The sequence below is a fragment of the Dromiciops gliroides genome, chromosome 3 (genome assembly GCF_019393635.1).
Source record: "Dromiciops gliroides isolate mDroGli1 chromosome 3, mDroGli1.pri, whole genome shotgun sequence".
In the NCBI taxonomy this organism is placed as follows: Eukaryota; Metazoa; Chordata; class Mammalia; order Microbiotheria; family Microbiotheriidae; genus Dromiciops; species Dromiciops gliroides.
In genome coordinates, this window is record NC_057863.1 from 485440590 (window position 1) to 485461556 (window position 20967).

At 36.7% G+C, this 20967-nt stretch overlaps 1 protein-coding gene across 1 annotated transcript in view; it reads left to right on the forward strand.

Moving 5' to 3' along the window:
* Nucleotides 1-20967, forward strand: part of SACS (sacsin molecular chaperone) — a 46588-nt gene continuing 25621 nt past the window's right edge. Inside the window, 5 exon segments of the mRNA XM_043991636.1 lie at nucleotides 1-292; nucleotides 483-633; nucleotides 11758-11848; nucleotides 12894-12979; nucleotides 15209-15320. Of these exon segments, the coding sequence (XP_043847571.1) occupies nucleotides 282-292; nucleotides 483-633; nucleotides 11758-11848; nucleotides 12894-12979; nucleotides 15209-15320 (451 nt within the window). The 5' untranslated portion in view covers nucleotides 1-281.

Genomic DNA, 20967 nt, shown 5'->3' on the forward strand with positions numbered 1-20967 from the left:
GCGCGCGGGCGGGATGCGGACTCCCTTTCTGTATTCGGCTTGCTCGCTGGGGGCCTCCCCTGGGCGGGGTCTTGCCTGGACCGCGGGGAAAGCGGCGGCGGCGGCAGTAGCAGTAGCAGCAGCGGGGACCAGACTGTCTGCCACCCTGAGCCAAGGAGGGAGGGGCAGCTGAGGCCGTGGCTGGAACCTCCCACCCTCCAGTTACCCCAAGTCTCCCTTCCCCCAGCCGCCTAATCCGTCCGGGCCTTCTTTCACCGTGACCGATTCGGTGACGGCTCGTCATGGAAGACAGGTAAATCTTCCACCTGGCTCGTGTCCCATCCCACCCTGCGCCTGGTGGTCCCAGATCCCGGGGTGGGGCCTGGGGTCCCCGAAGAGCGCTCCGGACCCCACGTGGGTCAGCACTCCTTCCCCTGAAGCCTAGCCTGGCGCCGCGCGGTCCGCCCGCCCTGGCTCAATGGTCCTCTTTGTGTTCCGCCCAGGTTAGCGCGAGTGACCATCCTCCACGGCTGCGTGGGCTGTAAGACGTACGAGGTGCCGCCCCCCACTACGGTCCGTGAAGTCAAGGAGCTGGTCTACCGTGACACCGACTTTCCGGCATCCGAGCAACAGTTGTGGCACTGCGGTCGGGAGGTAACTTTTACAACTTTGTTACTTTCTTATTTGACGATCAGATGACAGCACATGATCTTGCAGTAACACGCATAGATAACGTTTTGTAAATGCAGAATGCTCTATTTAAACTTAATCTTGATTGGTCCTAAACCTGAGCATCTAGAATTCATCTCATAAAAAGTACTAGTGAAGAAGAATCTAAGCAGTCGACAGGAGCAGCAACAACAAATAAAGTGCCTACGGTGTGCCTTGGCATTGTGCTAAGTGCTGGGGACTCGGAGAGGCAATAAAAGCCCCTGTTCTCAGAGACTCCTTTGGTTTTAGGGGAATAAATAAGTAGGGTGGATAATTAGACACATCCTGGAAACAATGGTTTGTGAAACACTTAAAGATAAGTTTGTACCAATTATATTACTCTAAACCCTTAAAAAGTTTACCTGATATTTTTGTTTTTGTAGGTATCCTAATCTCTCCCCTCTAATAATCCCACCCTTCATCAAGAAAAGAATGGCCCCATTACTATGAAGTTTCACTTCCTGTGATTAAGACTTTTCAGAATGCTTCTCAATTTCAGTGTACTTAGAGGTTTTTTTTTTTTTTTTGGTTGGAGGTACAGTCATTAGAGTGGCATAATTTTTGCTCATATTCTAATCTTGCTGTTTTAATCATCAAATAATATATATTTACTTTTTTTTTTTTTGGTAAGAGGTTTTTTCCTAACATTTTCAGTCAGGAGAGGCAGGTTGGTGCAGTGGATGCAGAGCTGGCCTAGAAATCAGGAAGAGCTGACTTCAAGTCCTACATCTAACACATTATCTGCATTATTGTGGATAAATAAGCTAATCTCTCAGTGCCCCAGGAAACCCCTCTAAGACCATATATGTTATAGTTTGAGGTCTGTATTGGTGGAAGGAGTTTCTGCACCAGGAATTTTCTACACCAGTGAAATCAAGGGACCTGATTAAAAAGAAAAATCAGAGCTGTTGATCTAAGATTTCTGACACCCAGGGTGTTCAGACAAAAAGTCTTCTCAACTTTTGAAGACAAATTCAGTTGAGTATGGTGGACAAGAGACCATATTGAGGGAGGGACCCTGGTTTTCATGCCTTGATTATGTCCATGTCTTCAACTTTCCCTTTATGGGAATAAAATGGAATTTACAACTTCATTTGTTTTAGAAACTTGAGCTAATTTATTGCAATAGTAAATGTAATAATTTGAATATGTTTTATATGCCAACAATAACTGACACATATAAGTGGTTTTAATATTAGCAAATTATTTAAAATATATTATTTAGAGGATCATAGATTTAGAAGTAGAAGGGACCTTAATGTCTTCCTAGTCCAATCCTCCCATTTTATGAATGAGGAAGCTGATGCCTGTGGAGGTTAATGATTTGCTAAAGTTTGCCGAAGCATTAGAGAATTAGAGCATAGATTCTCTGTTTCTAGAGCCAGTGCTCTTTCCACTGTACCGTGAAATACTGATTCTACTATGCTGTGAAGTCAGTCCTATAGACATTTTGTCCATTTCAGCAGATGAGAAAAGCATGGTCAGAGAAGTTCAATGACTGGTTTTGTTCTTTTGGGAGAGTTAGAAGCATGTAGCAAGGAAGAAAATTTAAGTCTGATAAAAAGAAAAAACTCCCTGATAATTAGAGCTATTCAAGAGTAAAATGGGTTGACTTGAAGTAATGGGATCTCCTGGAGGTCTTCAGTCAGAGGTTTAATTAAAACTTTTCCAGAGTTTTGATTCTTTTTTTGGTATATGAGGTGCCTTCCATTCCTGAAATTTTGTAATTTTATTACCTGTCCATAGTTATACTACTCTTAATGTAAATGTCAAAGAAAGTCAAGTCTCCTGTCTTCATTCAGGTCTATTTCACTACTACATTGCATTTTTCTTTTTTTCTTTTTTTGTGGGACAATGAGGGTTAAGTGACTTGCCCAGGGTCACATAGCTAGTAAGTGCCAAGTGTCTGAGGCTGGATTTGAACTCAGGTCCTCCTGAATCCAGGGCCAGTGCTTTATGCACTGTGCCACCTAGCTTCCCCTACATTGTATTTTAAATGAAAAACACTTGGACATTTTCAAAATGAGATTTCTATTAACTTTGAAGGGATTATACTAGAAAATAAACTTGCAATAAATGTCACTTACTCCTAACCATATTCATTATTTAGACATAATTAAAAAAAATTCCCTAAGTGGATCAATTATCTCATCAATGTTGATACTTCTTGTACCTGTGCAGATTGCATTTATCCATCATGTATGATTCTTGTCATTGTCCCTCTGCATATCCTTCATAAAGGGCCTGCCCATTACTATAGGAGACCTTTCTGTGGTCCTTTTAATATTTTGTGAATATCAGAGGATACTTAGTTTGCCTATAAGTTTTTCTTCACTTCTTTTTCTGGGCACACATGCCCTTGATAATATATTTTAAATTTCTTCAATACAAATGAGCGGTATTGATATTCTTCAGTCACCATGTCTTTCTATTGCCCTTTGGACTAATTGAAATTTTGAAAACATTACAGAAGGGAAAAAACCATAATACAGGTATTTGTTTTAAAATAGAAGCTTGTTAATATAAATTTCAAATGTGTGAATCCTATAGGGAAACGTTTTTGAAGTGGGCAACTAATGCCTGTTTTCTCCAGCATCAATGCTCAAAGCTCAGGGGTCAGACACTTTATATGTCACTTCTCCCACCCCCAAAACTGCCAACTGCTACCTATAATGCAGGCAATTTAGGCTAATTAAATCAGCAGGGGACCCTGAGAGAAAGACAGGAGGTAACCTGTGTCAAGTGAGTGAAATCACTTCCATTTTGACCAGCCATCACCTCCCCAAACACTCCCTGTTCCTGCAACCATATTTCAGGTAGGTATACATTTTAGAAAGGAGTCCCACCATCCTTGCCATAACCAATACCAATTCTTACCCCCCAATTCAATGACTAATTCTGGTTTACCTTTGCAGCATCTCTCAATTATGCTTCTTTTTCTCCTCAAAGGCCCTCATCTCCTTGTGCCTGGACGACTGTAGCAGTCTACTGGTTGTTTTCCCTGCTTCAAATCTCCCCAACTCCAATTTGATTTTGACTCAATTATCAAAGTAATCTTCCCAAAGAACAGGTCTCACTATGTTACTCCCTCTCCCTGATCTCCTTCCTTCCACTATTTAGTAAACTTCAGTAACTCCCTTTTACCTTGAAGATCAAATATAAAACCTCTTTGGCTTTTGAAGCTTTTTATAACTTTATTACCTTTTTAGTCTTTCTATACTTTATTCTGCTCCTCGTTCTCTATAGTCCTGTGACACAGGCCTCTTTGTTATTCATTGCACATCACTCCGTCTTCCAATTTTTTTCATCTTCATTGGTTGTCCCCCATACATAGAATTCTTTCAACCCTCACTTATACCTCTTGGTTTCTGTGGCTTTATTCAAATGTAAGCTGAAGTCCTACCTTCTACCAGAAGACTTTCTTGGTCCCCTTTAATGCTAGCACCTTCCTTCTGAGATAATTTTTAATTTATCCTGTATACATCTTGCATATGTATATAGTTATGTGTTTTCACCCCCATTAGAATATTAACTCCTTGAGAGCAGGGTTTTTTCTTTCTTTTTATTCCCAGTGCCTTGCACAGGGCCTGGCACATAGTAATCACTTAATAAATGCATTGTTCAAATAGGATTTGTTATAATGATATTTATAATGTAGTTTGGGATTTTAATAGGATTTAGCCTGTAATTTGGTGAGATTTTCAGTGTGCCTGTATATAATGTAAGCTTAATGTGAAGTATTTCTAGCCCAGAATACCAAAGGTATACAACTTAAAAAAATGGTTCCCTGAGTGATACCTATGACCTCAACAATATGGGTAAGTTATAGAAGTATAAATCTTTTCTCATTTTTATCCCATTAGATTATTGTCTATGTCTTCTCATAGGCAGAGACAGGATGGTTTAATGGAAAGAACTATGGGAGTCAAGAGAAACCTGGGCTCATGCCATATCTGACAATATCTATGTGATCACCATCAAGTCACTTATTATAAGTTTCAGTTTCCTTGGTTTTTTAGTTGCAAATCTTCATTGGTAGAAGTTTCTTCAAAAGGAATTGCCTATAGCAATGAAGTCATAGGTCAGGACCAAAAAAATCTGCAGTAATTATCTGAGTTGTGAGGATCATATGAGAAATGTATAGAAAATTCTTTGCAGATATTAAAGTGTTGTATAAATGTCAGTTATTATTGCTAATAATAATTTTCCATACATAATCTATCCAATGCTCTGGGAGTCCTCCTCAATGTCTTTTTTCATTTTGTGGCTTTTGGTACATGCTAACTCTCCTTCTGTTATTCCTTGCTCTAGCTATATGCCTGGCCCATATCCTTTTCCAGTCATACATTTTCTCAAGTCAAGTTGATTAGCATTTATTAAGCATCTGCTGTGTGCCAGGGACTGTGCTAAGGGTTGTGGATTTAAAGAGAGGTAAAAATAGTCTCACGTCTCAAAGAAATCACAATCTAATGGGAGAGACAACATGTAAGCAATTATATACTTACAACCCATATGCAGGATAAATTGAAGATAATCTTAGGGGGAAGGCACTGGCATTAAGGGGGAATTTAGAAAGACTTGTTGAACTCGTGGGATTTTAGCTGAGGCAGCTAGGTGGCATTGTGACCTGGGCCTGGAGTCAGGAAGACTTGAGTTCAAGTTTGTCCTATGGCACTTACTAGCTGTGTTATCTTGGGCAAGTTGTGTAACCTCTGTTTGACTGAGTTTACTCAACTGTAAAATGGGGATCATAATGACACCTATTTGTAAAGTGCTTAGCACACTGTATGACATATAGTAGGTGCTTAATAAATACTTATTTCTTCCCTTCCATCTGTCTGTTCATCCTCGTCCTTCAGTCCTTCCTGCCTTCCATGAAGTAGAGATGAGGAGGGAGAGAATCCAGGCATAAGAGACAAGATAGTGGAAAATGGAAAATCAGGGGATGGAGTTTTCTGTGAGAGCAACAAAAAAGTCAGTGTCACTGGATCATAGAATAAATACATGGGGTGAGGAAATAAGGTGGAAGACTGGAAAAGTAGGAAGAAGGCAGGTTATGAAGAGCTTTGAACACCAAATAGAGGATTTTATATTTGCTCCTAGAGGTGATAGGGAGCCATTGGAGTTTAGTGAATAGGTGGGGCAATATCATCAGACCTATGCTTTAAGAAAATCCTTTTTTTTTTTTTTCCGGGGCAATGGGGGTTAAGTGACTTGCCCAGGGTCACACAGCTAGTAAGTGTCAAGTGTCTGAGGCTGGATTTGAACTCAGGTACTCCTGAATCCAGGGCCGGTGCTTTACCACTGCGCCACCTAGCCGCCCCAAGAAAATACTTTTGATGGAGAGAATGAACTGGAGTGAAGATAGACTGAGGTAGAGACACCAATCAGCAGACTTTTTCAGTAGGCTAGGGGTGAGGTGATGAGGGCCTGCACTAGGATCATGGCAATGTCAGAGGAGGGAAAGATTCATATGAGAGGTGTTGTGAAGGTCGAATAATTTGAATTGGCAACTGATTGGATACAGGGGGCAAAAGAGTGAGGAGTTGAAATTGATTTCTAGGTTGGGAGCCTGTGAAGAAGCAGAATTTGTGGAGGTTAGAGGGAAAGATAATGAGTTCAGTTTTGGTTGTGTTAGGGTTTAAGATGTCTTCAGGACATCCAGTTCAAGATGTCCAATAGGCAATTGGAGATTTGAAACAAGTTCAGGAGAGATGTGAGGGCTGGATAAATAGATCTGAGAATTTTTTGCATAGAGATGGTAATTGAATTCATGGGAGCTGATGAGATCACCAAGTGAAATCAAATAGAGGGAGAAGAGAAGATGACCTAGGAAAAAAGCTTTGAGAAATATCAATGGTTAGTCATTATTATCTGGCAGGAGATTCAGCAAAGGAGACTGAAAAGTGGTCAGACCAGAAGGAGAAGAATCATAATAGAATAGTGTCACTGAATTGTAGAGAAGAGGTTATCAAGAAGAGGTAATTGACAGTGTCAAAAGCTGCAAAGAGGTCAAGAAGCTAGAGGATTGAGAAAAGGCCATTGGATTATGCAAATAAAGAGGGCATTGGTAACTTTATGGAGAGCAGTTTTCGAGTGAATAAATGATGAGGTTAGAAGCCAAATAATTGAGAGTGAGAGGCAAGGAAGTAGAGGCATTGATTATAGTCACAAAAGGGAAGATAGATACGAGACAGTTGTTAGTGGTGATGGACAGTTCAAGTGAGAGTTTTTTGAGGATTGGGGAGATAGGAGCATGTTTGTAGATTAAGTAGGGAAGCAGCCAGTAGACATGGAGAGATTGAACATAAGTGAGAAAGTGGAGCTGATAGAAGGAGCCATCTGCTGAAGAAGACAGAATGGAATGCGATCATTTCCTTCTTCCTTCCTTCCTTTCTTTCTTCCTTCCTTTCTTTCTTCCTTCCTTCCTTTCTTCCTTCCTTCCTTCCTTTCTTCCTTTCTTTCTTTCTTTCTTTCTTTCTTTCTTTCTTTCTTTCTTTCTTTCTTTCTTTCTTTCTTTCTTTCTTTCTTTCTTTCTTTCCTTCCTTCTTTCCTTCCTTCCTTCCTTCCTTCCTTCCTTCCTTCCTTCCTTCCTTCCTTCCTTCCTTCCTTCCTTCCTTCCTTCCTTCCTTCCTTCCTTCCTTCCTTCCTTCCTTCCTTCCTTCCTTCCTTCCTTCCTTCCTTCCTTCCTTCCTTCTTTCTTTCTTTCTTTCTTTCTTTCTTTCTTTCTTTCTTTCTTTCTTTCTTTCTTTCTTTCTTTCTTTCTTTCTTTCGCGGGGCAGTGGGGGTTAAGTGACTTGCCCAGGGTCACACAGCTAGTAAGTGTCAAATGTCTGAGTGAGGCTGGATTTGAACTCAGGTCCTCCTGAATCCAGGGCCAGTGCTTTATCCACTGCGCCACCTAGCTGCCCCCACAATCATTTCTGCATGTAGAGAGAGGTTTGCCTTGGCAAGGGGAAGGGCCACCTGTTCATGTGAGAAAGGTTCAAGGGAGGAGACAGTGACAGAAAGCATCTATGTGATGTGAGAAAATATATTTGATGTACTGCACCCAAGACTTCTTACCTCTGCAAAGGAGTGAGGTAGTGTGTCTCCTCATATCTTTTCTTTGGGACTGTGATTATTCTTTTTAATTTTGCATCAATCTTTTGATTATTTTGTGGTTCTTTGAATTTACATTGTTGTAGCTATTATATATATATTATCTTCTTAGCTCTACTTATTTTAATCCTGCATCAAAATTTATAAATGTTTCCATATTTTTCAGTATTTGTCATCTTCCTCATTTCTTATGGCATGGTAATATTCCATTACATTCATGTACTAAAATTTGTTTAGCCATTACCCAAACAATGGGCACTTTGTTTCCAGCTTGCTGCCACAAAAAAGTGCTATAGATATTTTCATATATATGATGACTTTCTTCTTATCATTGGTTTCCTTGGGGTATTAACTTAGTAGTAGACTGACTCTTTTGGTCAAAGAGTATGGATATTTTAATCACTTTATTAGCACAATTCCAAATTGCTTTCCAAATGGTTGTACCAATTCCCATTTCCACATACAATGTACTAGTGTACCTGTCTTACAACTACATTGACTATTCCCATTCTTTGTAGTTTTGCTAATTTGCTGGGTGGGAGGTAAACCTCAGAGTTGTTTTGATTTGCTTTTCTCTTATTACTAGTGATTTGGAGCATTCTTGCATATGGCTTTTTAATAGTTTGGAATTCTTTTGAGAATTATTTGTTCATTTCCTTTCACCACTTAGCTCTTGGGGAATGCATTTGAATGAATTAAATGAACGGAAAAATAAAAGCATTTATTAAAGGCATACAATGCACTAAGCACTAGGCTGGAGATACAAGTAAAAAAAATAATGTAGTCCTTACTCTCAAGGAGCTCACATTCTTATTGAAAAAAACCACACCACCCTTATTAAAGTGCTTAGTATGTGCAAAACATGTATACACAGTAAGGCAGACAGTCTCTGCTTTCAAGGAGCTCATATTCTAATGGGAAAGACAACATAGACAAAAGATTTCAACTGCAAGTCAGATGGAAGAGTCTCATGGTCCTTGGGATGCAGTGGCAAAGCAGATGTTAGTGCTTCTTCTTTAATGTAATTTTCATTTGTAAAATTTCTGATGTTGAACCATTTGACAGTACCAAGGGCTTTCGTAGCAACAAATTTGTTTTTTGTGTTGTCAGTAGCTGTGGCTGTATTATCTGCTGGAGTAATCGGCATTTCTCCAATTGGTTGGTTCCCCAGGATGATGCCTGTGGTCAGGGCCTGAAAACATTGTCATTCCAAAAGCTATTGGATTCAGCACCCTGAACTATTTCCATTGGAGTCTGAGGGGAGATAGTGGTCAAGGTGATCGTTATGGTTTGACTTGCCTGACACATGCAGACTCCTGTTTCTCACTCAGGGTGCCAGCTAGACTGGCTTGCTTACCCTGTTGGGGTAATTGGTGAGGATGACTGGCTTATTCTCTGCAGAAGTTGCTTTAATTGATGATGGTTGGCTATAAGGACAGGCCTAGAAGCAGGACCAGTCATCTGGGGTTGCTGCTTCTCCCATGGCCCTTGCATTTATTTGCTTCTTGGCAGTAAGTGGCAGCACTTACTATCTGTAGTAATAAGGAAGTTATGGGTCTATTTCTGGTCTTCTAGGTGGTCTTTTAGTTGTCTATATATCTTGAATGCCAAACCTTATCTGAAAAATTTGATAGAAAGATTTTTTTCCCCATTTGCCTCTACTTACCCTAATTTTGTTTGTCAAAAGCTTTGCATTTTGTGTAATCAGTTATCTACTTTTATCTTTTATATTAACCTTTATCCCTTGTTTTTTAATATATTTTTTGCTGTGAAAGGTATGATATTTGCTTTTCTTCTAATTTTTTATATTACGATTTTTAATGTTAAGGCCACGTATCCATTTTGAATTTATGGTGGAAGATGATGTAAATGTTGGTCTAAGCCTAATTTCTACCAGAGTTTATCCCAGTTTTCCCAGCAGTTTTTGTGAAATAGGGAATTCTTTTGTAAGTAATTTATGTTTTCTTATTTATTAAATACTGGCAAATTATTTTCTATAGCAGACCACATATTTAGTTGCAAAATTAGCTGAAAGCTATTAAGAATATAAGATCCTGGGGCAGCTAGGTGGTGCAGTGGATAGAGCACCAGCCCTGGATTCAGGAGGACCTGAGTTCAAATCTGGCTTCAGATACTTAACACTTCCTAGCTGTGTGACCCTAGGCAAGTCACTTAACCCCAATTGCCTCACCCCCCCAAATTAGAATATAAGATCCTACTGTTTTTGTTATTTTGTTGATTGTGAAAAAAATTGACTCAGTAGAGCAAAACATAATGTTGAAGACTCAATTCCAACAAGTTTTCTAAAAAGCTTATATTTAGATACTATAAAATTTCTTGCTTATATCCAAAAACCCCTTTATCATTATCATATTAACATCAAATGAGACATAAAACAAGGAGACTTGTACTTTGCAAAGATGTTCACTATTGTTATCAAGGATGTCCATTGTAGAATCCAGATGAAAGAGACATTTTCTATAGATAGTGAATTCCTCTAGATGCTCAATTTTGTAGATGATATACAGTTATCCCTTCCACATTGTGGGGGTTAGGGTTGCAGTGCCGTGTTGATCTGGAAAATCTGCATAAAATTTTTTTGGCACTCCCTTCATACCAGAGAAGTCTGATTTTTTTTCTTTTATGGAGTGTTTGTAGTACCTAATTGTAAAATTTGGGTTAAGTGTTTTTCTGTGTCTTTTTCTCACTTTCAGGTGTCATTTGTGGCTTCCACAAAACTCCTCCAAAATTCCCATCTAATTTCTTATGCTGACCTGCTACATGTCAAAACAGCAATGGGGAAAGTTGCACTGTGGAAGGGATAACTGTCATGATAATTGTGAAAGGGCTACAGAATACTCTAAGGCCTATTCATGACCACCAAAAATATTCACTCAAAATCCACGTGGGAGAAATGATATTGCCTAAGAAAGCCTATTCAAACTGATATCCCTTTGGATGGGCAACCTATTGAGTTATTTCATCATTACGTATTACTTAGTCTGTCATTGCAGATGGACAGTGAACTAGGTTCGTTATTAAGTAGAAGAAGCAGAGAGGGCTAAATTGTTTTTGGGAAATCAAGTAGCACTTTCAAAGACCCCAAGTTCTTACCAGATAAAAAATTGTCTCTTAAACATAATCCTTCCAAAATGCTATATGGCTGTGAATCATGGAAACACCACAGTCTCTGAAGAATTAAAATTCAATGTGACTCAAAGGGCATTGGAGAGCTATATGGCATAAATTAAATGCAAATATTGCAAATGATTTTATATTTTAGAAGTGGTCTAAAAGATACAGGAAATATGCGATCTGGAAAAGAGGTAGGCTAGTTATGGAATTAGAATGAAAGATAACAGAACTGTTCAGGTGCAGTCTGCTACTCACAAAATGATAGAGGAAATGATAGAGGAAAGCCTTCAGCATGTCAGGTAGATCCTTTATGAAGGCCATATAGGAGGCTTTTGTAAGAATTTGTGGGAGTATATGAAAGTCAGACAATTAAGGAAATTTCAGGTTGTGATTTGTACAATTAGAGAACCTATATCAATAATATCATGGATCCACTGAAATACTATATGGGGGGCGGCTAGGTGGCGCAGTGGATAGAGTACCGGCCCTGGAGTCAGGAGTACCTGAGTTCAGGTCTGGTCTCAGACACTTAACACTTGCTGGCTGTGTGACGCTGGGCAAGTCACTTAACCCCAATTGCCTCACTTAAAAAAAAAGAAAAGAAAAAGAAATACTACGTGGGAGGGAGAATGTACAATGCATTTTAGAAAAATTTCCAAAACATTTTTAAAAAGTTCAAGTTTTGAAACTTAAGATTTCTGAATAAATTACTTCCTTGGATTTCTTATTTCCTTCATGATACTGGATAGCTCAGCCATTATTGTTTATTGAAAACTTTTGAATTTATATGATTAAGGAATACATTACATATATTCTTTTTCCTTTTTTCAGTTATCTGACTGGATCAAGATTGGAGACCTTCTAACTTATAAAAATTGTGATCTCTTTCTAAACCTTCAATCAAAAGGCTTAAAAGGAGGAGGTATATTGTTGATTTTTAGAAGGGTGTGAAGTTTTTATTGTTGCAAAATGATTTCATGTGATAGAGAATAAGAGAATATTATTAAATAGTGATGGCTTGAGAGAACATAAGGAAAGAGTAGTTAACGAGGATGAATGAGTTAATTTAAAGTAAGCAATTGTATGAACAGCGAGTAATGTGGCTGCCCTCAATAATGGGCAGAAAAATTTTAGAGAGATTAATGGATGGTAAATCATTGTACAATAATAAATATGTAGAAAACTAGCAGCATGGTTTTCATGTTTTTTAGAACACATTTTTCTTGTTTTATCTTCAAATATAACTGTCCTGTACATCTCAGAATATGCCTTTCTCTTAACCTGATTGAATCTATCTACTAAGCAAACCTAATCAGAAATTTTTGAGCAGGCAGAAAACTAGGTGTGATACAATGATACAGCAAGTGAAATTGTAATGTATAATTAATTAAAATAGCTGGACGAGAGCTACTACTAAGAATAAAAGAGAACTGATTGATCTAGTTTACTTTTAGTAACAGTGATACTAATTAAGTAATGTAATGCATATTTATTTTCAAAAGAAACTCATTTTTTATATTTGAACTAAATACTTCTACGCTGCTCTTTAATGAAATCATGGAGCATTTAAAAAAGTTATAATAAACTTATTTCATAAAATCCTTTTAAACTTCAATTATTTGATGGAATTTAATTTTTGTTCTTTTTTTTTTTTAAGTGAGGCAATTGGGATTAAGTGACTTGCCCAGGGTCACACAGCTAGTAAGTGTGTGTTAAGTGTCTGAGGCCGGATTTGAACTCAGGTACTCCTGACTCCAATGCCGGTGCTTTATCCACTGCACCACCTAGCTGCCCCGAATTTAATTTTTGTAAAGGGATGGATATAGTTCAGTTATTAAACAATGAATACTTTTAAAGGTTTAAATTGTATAGATACATCAAATTTTGGAACAAAATTACACCTTAGGGAATAAGTGGGTAGGTACCAAGATGCAAAAAAGTAACACAGACTTGTTTTGTGCTTTTAGGTCGATTTGGTCAAACAACTCCACCTCTTGTTGATTTTCTTAAGGACATTTTAAGAAGGTATCCAGAAGGAGGACAGATTCTTAAGGTATGGTTTGTGTTAGAAAAACTGAGTTTATGAGAGTATTTTGATCATTCATTTAACTTCAAATCTCATTTTTGAAAGGGACTTCAGAAATCATCGAGTCCAGTGTATGCCTGAACAGACATCTCTTCTAAGAAATCCTTGTCAAGGGGATACCTGGCTTGAAGACCACTAGTGATAGGGAAACCAAATCTCCTCAGGCAGCCCTTTGTTGAACAGCTCTAATTGGTAAAAGAAATCTTACCATGCACTGAAATTAAATATGCCTCTTTGAAACCCATTTTTCCTAGTTTTGCCTCTTTTGGAACACACAAAGCAAGTCTGATTCCTGTTCTATTTGATTATGCTTCACATAAATGAAGAGAGTTATTAGATCTCCACCCTTTTCCCTCATACCCAAGTTTTCTTTTTTGGAGATTAAGTATCCTTAGTATCTTTGACTAATTCTGGCATGGTATCCAGTTTCCTCACTATTTTGGTTGACTTTTAGACACCAGTTTGTCAATGTCCTTCATAAAATGTCATGTCCAGAATTGAAGTCAGTACTTTATTCTTCCCTAGTGATACAATATTCAAAGAGGAACTGTCATCTCCTTAGTTGTAAACAATATGCTTCTTATTGTGCATCTTCGAGGCAGCTGGTTGCACAGTGGGTAGAGAACTGAACTTGTAGTAAGGAAGACCTGAATCTATATCCATCCTTAGACTTACTAGTTGTGTGACCTGTGGCAAGTCATGTAACCTCTGTTTGTCTCAGTTTCCTCAAATGTAAGATGTAGATAATAATAGTACCTACCTTACAGGGTTGTTGTAAGGGTCAAATGAGATATTATTTGTAAAAAGAGTTTATTACAGTTCCTGGCTCATAGTAGGTGCTATATAAATCCTGATCCCCTTCTTTTTCTTTATGAAGCTTAATATCATATGGCTTTTTTGTTTTCTGTGTCATACTCTTGACTCATTTGCAGTACACTAAACTGCCAGATCTTTTTATGATACTATTACTTAGCTATGTCTCTCCCAAACTGCTTTTATTCAGTTTTTTTAAAAAAAATCCAAACGTAGGACTTCATTTTTCTCTATAAATCTCATTACACTTATCTTTCTAACCTATTGAGATTTTTCTGAGCCTGTTGTCAAACATGTTAGCTCTCCTTTCTACATTTATATCATTTTAAAATTTTATAAGCATTTTTTCTTTGCTTTTATTCAAGTGGTTGTTAAACAGCATAAGGTTAAGGACATCTCTCTGGGACACTTTAACTATAAATTTGCCAGGTTAGCTTTGATTCAGTGATTCACACTTTATGTGGGATCATTGAAAGTGCTTATAAAGGAATTGTTCTCTCACCTAGCCCACTTTTTTCTATCTTGTCCAAAAGGATAGTATGAGTGACTTTGTCAGATACTTTGATGAAATTCAGTTATACCACAGCTGTAGGATTCTCTTGATCTAATCACCATGTCAAATAAGAAAATGTTGGCATGACCTGGTTAGGATGAAGTCAGGTTGGCTCCTGGGGAATCAATATCTTCTGTTTTCTAGGAATTGAAATTATGATCACTGGTCTATAGTTTTAAGACTATTGCTTTTGGGGGCAACTAGGTGGTGCAGTGGATAAAGCACCTGCCCTGGATTCAAGAGGACCTGAGTTCAAATCTGGCCTCAGGCACTTGACACTTAGTAACTGTGTGACCCTAGGCAAGTCACTTAACCCTCATTGCCCTGCAAAACAAAACAAAACCAAAACCAAAAAAGAGGAGGAAAAAACCCCAACCAACCAACCAAACAAAAATACCCCCCAAAGACTATTGCTTTCTTTTTTGGGCAAATGGGTACATTTGCCCATTTTTACACTTATGGCTCCTTTCTTGTTTGGTTTTCAAAGTTTATTGTTAGTGTTTGGCCTGTTTTGGCCTGTTGACTTGAAATTCAGTTTTGGCCTGTTGACTTGAAATTACTTAGGTTAGCCAGAGTGATTCTTCACATCACTTCACTTTTCTAGAGTTTATAGGGTAATGGAATTACAGGTCTAGAGCTGGAAGGCATGTCAGAGCCATTAAGACTGTGATAGGTGGCACTTAGTCTCAGTAGAATTGAATGGACCAATGCCTAAAATAAATGATCAATAATTAATTGTATATTGGCTTTGAAAATACAGTAAGTTGCAAGATGGGCATCAAATGTCTATTTGTGAAATAAAGTTATTTTGGGTATATTTTTATGGTTAGGAATTAATTCAGAATGCAGAAGATGCTGGGGCCACAGAAGTTAAATTTTTATATGATGAAACTCAATATGGAAAGGAGTCTCTCTGGTCAAAAGATATGGAGCAATATCAGGGTAAGTAGAGTTGGTATGGGCCAATTTTTGTTCTTTTATAAATAACACGTTGTATTTCATTTCTGCTCTCATTCAGCAGTGTTGAATAACTATAATTATCTAGCTCTCTTGCCAACTGTTAAAGCGGTGCCTTCAGATGATGTTAAAAAAAGAGTCTTGAAGCTCAGCTTTATACAGTGTTCTTATATACACATCTTAATCTAAACAAGGCAAAGGAATGTAATGATATCTTTCTCCTGAAGTCCATACGTGTATTTCTTTTTTTCTTTTTATAATCATAAAAGTATTTTATTATTTTCTAGTTACATGTAGAGATAGTTTTCAACATTTGTTTTTATAAGATTTCTAGTTTCAAATTTTTCTCCCTTCCTCCCCTCCCTCCCCAAGACAGCAAGCAATCTGATATAGGTTATATATGTACAATCACATTAAACATATTTCTGCATTAGTCATGCTGTGAAAAAAGAATCAGAGCAAAAGGGAAAAACCTCAAAAATGAAAAACAAAAAAAGTAGAAATAGTATGGTTCAATCTGCATCCAGATTCCACAGTTCTTTTTTTTCTGGATTTGGAGAGCATTTTCTATCATGAGTCCTTTGGAACTATCACAGTTGATCAACGCATAATGTTGTTGATACCTACATATGATGTTTAACATTTCTTGTTTGGGGGCTGTATGTAGGAGGATGATAAGGATACAAAAGTGAAGAAAGAATTCCTTATTGAAGATATTTCTCCTCTCTTTGGAGAATTAAAGTTCTTAGGCCTTTAAGTATTCAAGTGCCTAAAAGGAAATTTTTTAAAAAGTCACATCAATTTTGAGTCCTAAAGTCAGTGAAATTATTTTAAATGCCTGTGAAAATTTTTCAAGGAATAAAGAAGGACTCAGGTCAAACTCGTGGATAGCTATATTAAGAGATATTTGCTACCCTCAAAAGTCTTTTAAAGAAGCTTTTCTAAATGCCTATGAAGACAAAATTATTATTAAATGTTAAATATTTATTATAGTTAACTTTGTGATATGATAGACATAGATTTTATGTTATAGGTACATTTTATGATATATATTTATAATCATTGTATATCTTGGTAGGGGGTACAATGGGTAGAGTGCTGGGCTTGGAGTTAGAAAGACCTGAGTTAGGCTTGGAGTTAGGAAGACCCCTGACTCAGATACTATTTGTGTAGCCTTTTATAAGTCAATTAGCCTCTCTGAGATTCTGTTTCCTTATTTATAAAAGTGGGGAGGTTTGGACAGAGTGGCTTGTATGGTTCCTTTCAGCTTTAAATCTGTGGGTCTATGTGATTCTCCCCTCTCCCTTTTTGCTACTTTATAGGACTTGAAGCCTAGCTATATTACTTTAAATCTTATAATTATTTGAGAGACAGTGTAGTATATGTCTGGCTTCAGAGTCAGATTGACTTTGGTTCAAGTCCTTCCTAAGACAGGATGGCCCCAATTTCATATATTCTATCTAGTTTTCATCATATGCCACCGAAATGTTCTAGAAATGGAGGATAAAACCATAAATCACAAAAGATATAAAATCATAGACTGATTAAACATTTTCATAACTTAGAAAAGAAATCCTATATTAATAAGTCATTATATGTCTTTTAGCTAGCTGTGTATTCCAGATGTCTTCATGTGTTGTGTTTAATGTTGATGACTTGGCTCAGGACTGGTACACTATGGTCAGTATTGTAGGGGGCAGCTAGGTGGCCCAGTAGATAAAGCACTGGCCCTGTATTCAGAAGGACCTGAGTTCAAATTAAGCCTCAGACACTTGACACTAGCTGGGTGACCCTGGGCAAGTCACTTAACCCCCATAGCCCCACAAAAAACAGAAAAAAAACTATTACAATAGTTATCAGTGTATATGTTTTACCTCTCTTATTAAAGTATAATTTCCTTGAGGGTAGGGAGCCTTGTTTCCTGTATTTTTGTACCTCCCCCTGACTTAGTACAATGCATTATACATAGTATATGCTTAGTAAAGATTAGTTGAATAAAGTTTCTTGTTGGCCTGTAGGTTCCCTTAATTAAGCCAAAGAAGTAATTTCTTTTATTTGTGTTTTGAGCTTGTTATTATTGTTTGTGGGAAATATCTGAATGATAACTCCAAAGCAAAATAATCTATATTACTGGATACACATTAAATCTAATTGAATTAAGCATAATTTCCCCTGTTTCTGGTTTTACATGCAGTGGGTAATTGAAATTATCTTATACAAAAGAGAATAAGGTTAGAGAATGTCTTTAGGAAGGAGTTGTAAATTGAAATTTGAAAACCTCAGTTTTCTAATATGTAAAGATAAAGGGGTTGGACTAGAAGATCTTTTAAATTTCTTTTGAGCTCTGGTTCCTATGAAAAACCTTATGGATTTATTTGTTCAGATATGCCATTTAAGCTGATAATACTTCTATGAACAAATCTAATCCTTTTCCAAATGGGTTTTTACAAATGATATTGTGGAGAAAATCAGAGGCTACCTGTAGTTTGGGATATCTTTGATTCTCATGACTTTAGCTATTGATACTTAACAGCTAGAATTCATACATCCTGTTTATATTGCTCACAAAAGTCAGTGAATTCACCAACTGTAGTCACTGAAAAATAGTTTTTGCTGTGCAACTCCTTAGGAACATGTCAAGTATATAGGACTTGTAGTTATGCTCTTCAGAAAATATTGTGTGGCATTGGCTCTTTCTTCCTCTCACTTCTGTTAATGTTCTGAAGTAGGATTAATATTAGCTAGTTTTGTGTTTATGTTCAGTACCATTTACTTTTCAAAATTATGTGTTTGAATAACAGCATTTTATAATATTCAGATGCAAAGATAAAGAGAAATGGTAAGTTCTGTTTTGTATTTTCACATCAATCCATCTAATTATGTATTTTTTGAGCCCTGGTACAGAAAACATTTTAGAAACTAAAGTATTCTATAATTGTGAATTATTAGATAATTTGGTATCTTATATTTGAGTTATGAGGATAATAATTGATTTTATAAATCTGATATATGGTATCAATGCTTTAAATGCTCCATATACATTTTTAATAGAAAAACTTTCAAATTTTTGAATATGAGCTACACTCCATCTTGCCATTTCTACTAGATGTTTTGTAGACAAAATTTAATATTATTAATTCTTTTACTCTTTCTAATTAATGTTCTTCAGTAATAATTGTTTCTTAGATATGGAAGGGAAATTAGGAGTCATCTACTTGAAATCTCTGTAAGCCACATTTATTCTTATTCTTCTATGATTTTAAGATTTGTATCAGGAAAGAAATGCCATTTTGCCTCTCTAAAGCTAATCATAGATGTGAGGCTCTTTTAAAATTTAACAAACTATTCATTCTCTTGAAGGTGTATTCCTTTTTTTCCCACCATGGATTGAGTGTAGTTACGTGAACAGTGTGTTTAGTAAACTCACTCAAGTTGATAGCAAATTGCCAAAATTACTTTTAGCACTGAGCATTTTTTCATTATGATTTAATCATTCTTTTTTATGAAAAATAGTTCCCCAAATATCACATGCCTACACAGCAATCATGTCTCTTCTGAAAAAATATTAGGCATTAAACTAATTCAGAACTGATACTGTCATATTTGGGATATTAAAGCAGTGTAGTTTTTTTTTTCGAAAGGGACTTTTGAGAGATGTAACATGGTGTAGTAGTCAGGCCCAGAGCTTGTTTTAGTTGGTACTGAGCTCTTAACATTATAGTGTGGTTTGGGGTAAGTCATTCCAGCTGAGGAGGCTTGATTCCTTATTTCTGAAATGGCTAGATTGGTTCAGATGACTTCTAAGTTTCCTTTTAGCTATAATTTTTGTGACTGTGATTTATGTGTTTAGAAACATGTTTATGTTTTCTTATTACTTTTTAGCTTTTGACTTTTAAAAATTGACACAGAAGAAAATTACTACCTCTTTCTCAAAAGTATAATTTTTGTGTACCCTGTTATCTTAAGGAGATAAAAATAAAATACTACATCAAATTTGAACTCAGAGATGTGACTATTAATTGATGAAATTTTAAAAGACACAAACGTATTGAGATTTGTCAGTTAAAAAGGAGTATTGTCTATCCCCTTTCAAAAATGTCACCCTTAGCGGTTATATACTTATTTTAATGATGATTGTGAAGTTCAAAAATATTTTTGGAACTTTTGCACTTCATCCTTGAATTCTGTTTGTGAGCTGTTACAGAAGTGATATCTGTTGTATAGGCTAGGTTAGTTTATCCTTAAAACAAGTTGAAACTGACATTGATACTTAATTGGCCCAGGGCACTAAGGCTCAGGCTATTGACTTAGTTTTCTGGTGGCCTAAATGCAAAACAACAACAACAACAACAAAGTATATGAGGAGTCAGCTGCACCTTTCTCAGGTTTCTGACTGGTAGACCAACAATATCAACTCAGAGGAAAGGAAGTTATACCTAAATGAATCAATGCCATAGCCTTGCTAAATATCCTTTCCTTGCTTTGGCTAAATAAACCTACTTTTGTTAACTGATAGGTGTTCTGTGAGTGTCTCATTTCATTCTAATTTTTAAATGGTACAACCAATACAAGCCTAATTCATCCTGGCCTGCAACATCAGCCAAACAAGAAAATTCTTAAGATTCAGCTGATTCCCCCACGCCCTCCACTGATTAAATTTCATTCTGATTTGTATTTTTAAGACAAATAATTTGTCCTCAAAATGCAAAAATTTGCCACTCAGATAGGATATTTTAAAAAATTGGAAAATTGAAGGCCATTCCAAAGAAGTTCTCATTTAAAAATCTGACAGATTTTAGGTGCTTACTTAAGGAATGAACTATGTTAGGTACATACGATACCTAGATGAAAAACAAAACAGTTTTTGCTTTTAAGGAGCTTGTAATGTAATGGGATAGAACACATGCATTTGTGAAGTAGAATATGATCTCATAGGTAGAGGGATTATCCAAAATTTTTTTGAACAATCAGAACAGTTTGGAAATAGAAAGCTTTCTAAGCTTTTTGTGAAATGTTTTGAATGAAATTGCCTTCATTTTTTTTTTTTTTGCAGGGCAATGAGGGTTAAGTGACTTGCCCAGGGTCACACAGCTAGTGTTACGTGTCTGAGGTCAAATTTGAACTCAGGTCCTCCTGAATCCTGGGCTGGTGCTTTATTAGTGCACTGCGCCACCTAGCTGCCCCCCCTTAATTTTTGATATATAAGTTCTATTATGTTTTTTTCCCCCAGGGCAGTTGGGATTAAGTGACTTGCCCAGGGTCATACAGCTAGTAAGTGTTTAGTGTCTGAGGCTGGATTTTAACTCAGGTCCTCCTGAATCCAGGGCCGGTGCTCTATCCACTGTGCCACCTAGCTGTCCCTAGTTCTATTATGTTTAAAAAAAACTATCAATCCAGTTATTTTATCATTACATGTGATATAAAAATCAAGGTAAATTAGGGGGTGATTATGTGCAATGCCAATGGGTTCTTCATTGTCTAGTATTTGTTTTAATCTCCAAGTAATGGGCTCCTAATGCATTTAAAATAATCAATTTACAAAAAAAGTAATTATAATTTTAGGAAGATAGTTCATAAAGCAAAGTATACTTACAATTAACTTTTAGTTATTTAATTTCTTGACATCTAAATA